Consider the following 5,816-nt stretch of genomic DNA (forward strand, 5'->3'; position numbering starts at 1 on the left):
GGCGCGGGCAGGGGCGCGCGGGACCCACAGGCAGGCCAGGGACGTGGCCGCCGCCTCGGCCGCCGCAAAGTTTCCAGGAGTTGCCTGCGCGCGCGCGCAGGCCCGGCGGGCTGGAACATGAACGTGTTCCGTATCCTCGGCGACCTGAGCCACCTCCTGGCCATGATCTTGCTCCTGGGGAAGATCTGGAGGTCCAAGTGCTGCACCGGTGAGGGGCGCGCCCAGCGGGCGGGGGGGACCCCGGAGCGGGGTGGGGGCGGGGGGGCTCCGCTGGGCCTCTGCTGGCCAGCCTCATGTCCCTTGCCTGCCGGGCTTGAGGGAGACCTCCTGATGGTCTCTTCAGGGTGGGGACTTCGGCTTGGGGGTGACCGAAACAGTTTTTGCACAGCTCCGCTTCCAAAGAAAACATAAACTGGTACCGTAATCAAAGAAGGAGGACCCTGGAGATTTTGGAGGGGGGATGGGCTTGCGCCTTCACCCACACTCCCCTTTATCCGTCCTCCCCATTGCCACTGCTATTTGGAAGAGGAGGGGGGCCGGGCGGAGGCGACACCCTCTCCTCCTGCCAGTCATCCCCTTTGCTCCTGAACAGCAGCGCCCTGGGCCCATTGTTCGTTCTCCTCCCCCTCGGGCCCAGGGTGGGGGGCAGAGGAGGTGGGAACACGGTGGCCCCCAACTCTCAGTCTTCTCTTTCCTTCTCTTACCACTGCTGCCCCCTTGCAGACATCCCCCACGGCTGGGCCCTCTTCCCTCTCCCACCTGTGTGTGAGGTGGCAGAAGAGGCCAAGCCAGCCCAGGTGGGCATGGAGCTGCCCCTGAGCAGAAGCCAGGGGACGGGATGGCGGGAGGGGTCCCTCTTTGTGCTCAGTAGTCTGACTTCCCTGCTGGAGGTTTGGAGAAGTTTCAGGTCTGGACTGGTGGTGGCCAAACACACCCAGTGCATTAAGTGGCTTCCCAAGCCTCCTGCAGCCATGTTGTCTTCGGGTGTCCTTTGTGCTGGGGCGAGGGGATACAGAGATGAGCGCAGGCTCCTCGTGGGCACCAAGGAGGCAGAGAGCCGACCCCTGAAGGCTTCAAGGACGGTGCATCTCTGTGCTGGTTCCTGGAGGATGGGCAGGGCGTCTCGCCCAGGAAGGCTGTGCTGGGTGGAGGGCACCAAAGGTGCAAAAGCCCAAAGGTCACAGAGGTCAGGGCATGTCCTGGGTTTGGGGGTTGTCGGGGAGGGAGATGATTCCGGGTGGGAGGGTGGCCCAAATGTGACAGGGCCTTGTCTGTCAAGCTACGGAGTTGGGATTAGGGAGCCTTGGAAGGTTTGGGAGCAAGGGAGGGAGCTCAGAAAGGGACCTGAAGCATGACGCTGAGGGGCCAAGAGAGGAGGCAGAGAGAGCAGCGTGGAGGCCACCAGCCTGGGGGGCTCAGCGGGAGTGAAGGATAAGCACCCATGGGAGGGGCCGTGCAGAGCCTTGGTAAGGACGTGGGTCTTTATTTTAAGGGCCTTTGGGAGCCACTTAAGAGCTTTAAGCAGAATTTTATTTTACAAATAGCCCATTGAGAGAATTGGAATTAGGAGAAGGGCGGGCAGCAAGGAAGGACTTGGAAAGACCAATTGGGGGTCACGGGTGGGAAGGCTGGGCTGAGTGAGGGCCACTAGGGTGGGAGCAGTGGAGCTGAGAAATGGGGAGGGGAGGGACTAAGGGGAGAGAGACTCAAGGATGGCTCTTGGTTTTCTGGCTTGAGCATGGAGGGGATGGAGGTGGCATTTACGAAGGAAGGAGACAGGACAAGGAGCGGGGTTCAAGAGGCGATGACAAGTTTGATCAGGCAAGGATATGTAGGTCAGAACTCGGAGGAGAGTCTGGAGCAGGACTGTCCCTGGCATGTGGGACAAGATGGCAAAGGGACAGAGGGAGAAGAGAGGTTTAGGTGGCTAAGAAGACAGGAGCGGCCAGAGGAGGTGAGAGGCCAGCGGTGTGGACAGTGGTTCCGGATACACGGGGTTCAAGATGGACAGAGTGCTCAGTGAGAGATTGGGTGAATGAGGACAGGTTGGCCTTTGGATGCAGAAATGTGGGCGCATGCACGGGTGGGAGTGGTTTGGGGAAGTCTCCAGACTGGTGTAGGCTTGAGGGGACGAGAGAAGAGGGAGGCAGGGCATCTGCTCACCTCACTCTGGAGCCACCTCCATGACATAACAGAAGTGGCCAGAAGGAGCCTGGGGAGCATGCTGGCTAAATGCAGCATTGATTCCTGGATTGGATCCTGGAATGGAAAAAGGGCATCAGTGGGAAAACTGGTGAAATGCGAATCAAGCCCGGAGTCTCGTCAGTAGTGCTGAGCCCATGCTAATTCATTAGTCATGGTCGCTGTGCGCTGTGCCGTGACTGCAGGATGTCAACACTAGGGGAGGCCAGGGCCAGGGCCCCCGGGGACGCTGTGCTGTCTTCCTAACTCTTCTCTACATCTCAAATTCTTACAAAATGAAAAGCCAAAAAAGAAAGAGGCCAAAGCGGGTGAGGACACAGCATGGAAAGTATGACCCCGACTTTGTCACCTCGATGTAGCTGTACGTGCCATGTGTGCACACACGTGTCATGTGTCCGGATGGGCAACGAAGCTCTGGAAGGGTGCACGTGGAGGCTTTGAGATTCAGGTGGCAGCTGCTTTCTAACTTACAGCTTTAGGTATCGTCTGATTTTTGTTTTACAAAGAGTGAAAATAGTCATAACACATAACGTTTATTACTAGAAAAAAGGGCTTTTTTAATCTTTAAATTTTAGAAGAATAGAATGCTCCCCTGGTCCCTTCTCTACCTGCTCTGGTCTCCCTGGCGAGTCAGTGAGTTGTTCTCCAAAAGAAAGAGCTTTGGGGATTGTAGGCGGAGCTCTGGGGGTGGAGTGAAGAGAAGACTCGACCCCTCCACCCACCCGGCCAATCACACCACCCCTGGCACCCTTTCCAGAGCAAGAACCGGGGCAGGCGCATGCCCTGGCTTCTCAATGTTCGGTCTTTATTTGGAGACTGGGAGACAGATCACAGCCTAATGAGGGGAAGAGACTCAAGTGATCCAATGGGAAGGGGTGTTTTCTGTCCCTTGCAGAGCTGCAGTGTCTGGACAGGGTATCATCATTAAGGGCAATTAGACACTCTGGAGGTCTTTCCAGCTCAGGCTCCAGGGGCCTCGAGTGCATGTGGGCCTGGGGGTCTGTGTCTCATTGTCTCATGTCCCCCTCTGGCCATAGGCATTTCTGGAAAGAGCCAGATCCTTTTCGCTCTCGTCTTCACCACCAGGTACCTCGACCTGTTCACCAACTTCATCTCCATCTACAACACAGTCATGAAGGTGAGGGGGCTGGGTGGCCGTGGTGGGGGAGGCCTGCCGAGGACCACCACACGGTGAGACAGTACGCTTGGGAACTCAGGCTATGGAGCCAGGCAGACCTCGTGTGAGCCCTGGCTTTGCAGCTTAGCAGTCGCGGGACCTGGGCTGGACCTGGCCTTGGGACTCTGTGTGCCTGTTTCCTCCTCTGCAAAATGAAGATACTAGTTTTTGTTGTAAAAATTTAAATGAGGTCATAAAGGTAAATATACATGTATTTTTACTGTCATATATTAAACATTTAATAAAGATTAGCTGTTATCATGGTTAAAAAATAAGCAAAAAAATCAAACATGGTTTTCTGAGCTTTCAAAGAACTTATTCAACCATCCATCCGACAAATATTTATTGAACACCTACTGAGAGCCAGGTCGCTGAAGAAGACATGAGGCTCCTGTTCTCATGGACCCACATTCTAATGGGTGGGGTGGGGGGACCAATAATAAAACAATCAAGAAAAACTGGCTAGGGTTAGGGATAGGCTATGCAAATCATCGAAACAGGGTGATTTGCCCAGCATTTGTTTTGTTCTGGGCCTGTGTTAGGGGCTGGGGATACAGATTCGATTAAATTAAAAAAAAAAATTAGAGTCTGTAATAGAGAACGAGTAGGGATCTAGCTATTCAGGGAGTGTGATCAAGAAGGGCCTCTCTGTAGAGGTGACATGTAAGCCAAGACCTGAGTGACACAAGGAACCAACCGGCTATGTGAGGAGCAGAGGGAGAACGTTCTAAGCAGAAGGAATAGTTGTTGCAAAGACCCCCAAGACAGGAAAGACAGCGCAGGGGGAGCTCGGCAGGCAAGGGATGCCACTGGTGGTAGAGATGCTGACAGAGGCCGGGTGAGGGTCAGATGGTCAGGTTAACAGTCTGAAGTGAATTTTGTGACGGGAAGCTGTTGCTTTGAAGCATGGCTGTTTTACAGAAGGAGAAACCGAGCCTCTCTCAGTTCTGCTCTCATGTCCCAGCCCCTGGTCAGTGATTGTTGGGTTATGTTGAAGTGAGGCATTTTCTGAGCTTTTAGCCAACCATCCTAGCTCTTTAAGGCAACATAGTTTGGTGGAAAGAGCCCAGGCTTCAGAGTCAATAAAAGTGGGATGTAACTGCCTGGATACTGATAACAGAAACTTAAACATTTTGAGTTATTTTGATAAGGGTTTATTTTTTCTTTACTCATAACGCAAAATTTTGGTGTGGGCAGTCCAAGTCTGGGCTGGAAGCTCCTTTTAACTTTCTACTCTGCCGTCTTGAATATGACCAGGACTCATGGGTGCATGACCTGTGCAGTTGTTCAGAAGGGCTCCATGCTTGATTTAATGCTCTGCTATTGCCATCTTGAAATTCCTAATTTTTGAATAAGAGGCCCTGTAGATTATATAGGCTAGTTCTGAATGTGATATCTAGCTTCAAGGTTGCCTCAGGGTCGCACAATGGGTGCTAGAGCTCCTATCATCACATCATATTGTGGGCAGGAAGGACAGGGAAAGGGAGAAAGCAATAGGGTGCCTGCCAACTGATTATGCCCTTTTTAAAGAGTTTTCTCCACACTCTACCCAGTAACTTCCATCTACATGTCACTGACCATCCTTATCTGCAAAGGAGGCTGGGAAAAGTTTTTAGTGGGTTCAGTGTCTAGCAGGAATCCTTTTTTTAAGGAAGAAAGGCTACATTTGGGGGAATCCTGCCTTTCTTGCAGGGCTATTATGAAGATGACATAGATAATATATGTGAAGTACCCAATACCCAGAAGATAGTTAACCAAAGCAATTTCTCTTTCTCCTCTCGATATCAGAGATGTCCCTCTGGGATTCCAGACGTCTTGTTTCTAGGATTAGTGGAAGGGAGGCTGCTATTACCTGTTGGTGTTGAACTCAGTGTGAACTTCAATCTGAGATCCTGAAATCATTGTCTACTTAAACTCAACACGCAAGTAACAAACACCACCTGCTTAGCTCATTCTCTGCCCGAGTCTGGCTTGGGCAGCCCTGGCAGGGACTGATGAGGTCCAGGAAGCGCAAAGAGGTCAGTTTCCACATTTCTATGAGACGAAGTGATCTCCACTTCATTGACTCATTCCAGCATTTGTGCTGGCCCCAGGGATTCAGACGTGGACAGGACACAGACCCTGTTATAGGAATCGCCTCTCACAGGGGAGACAGACTGTCACATTTACAGAACGTGATCATGGCAGCAGTGAATATTTTTACACAGGGCTGTGGTGACACAGTATGTGTGGCTCATTCTGGTGACAAAAAGACTTCGAGGAAATAACTTAGTCGGAGTTTTTAAATACAAATAGTTCTTTAGGCTAGTGTAGTCCCAGATCGGCAGCATCAGCGTCACATAGGAACTTGCTAGAAATTCAAATCCTCAGGCCCACTCATACCTACTAGATCAAAAACTGTGGGGTAGGGAAGGGGCAGCCATCCATGTGAGTTTGA

The 5,816-nt window shown here is 52.3% G+C and overlaps 1 protein-coding gene across 1 annotated transcript in view; it reads left to right on the top strand.

The window, feature by feature from the left end:
* The first annotated feature begins 6 nt into the window (after nucleotides 1–6).
* The window catches only part of KDELR3 (KDEL endoplasmic reticulum protein retention receptor 3), a 9,109-nt gene continuing 3,299 nt past the window's right edge, over nucleotides 7–5,816 (top strand). Inside the window, exons 1-2 of the mRNA XM_011354384.2 lie at nucleotides 7–208; nucleotides 3,240–3,340. Of these exons, the coding sequence (XP_011352686.1) occupies nucleotides 118–208; nucleotides 3,240–3,340 (192 nt within the window). The 5' untranslated portion in view covers nucleotides 7–117. The remainder of the gene's footprint in view (nucleotides 209–3,239; nucleotides 3,341–5,816) is intronic.

This window comes from Pteropus vampyrus, unplaced genomic scaffold, assembly GCF_000151845.1.
Source record: "Pteropus vampyrus isolate Shadow unplaced genomic scaffold, Pvam_2.0 Scaffold16, whole genome shotgun sequence".
NCBI classification, from domain to species: domain Eukaryota; kingdom Metazoa; phylum Chordata; class Mammalia; order Chiroptera; family Pteropodidae; genus Pteropus; species Pteropus vampyrus.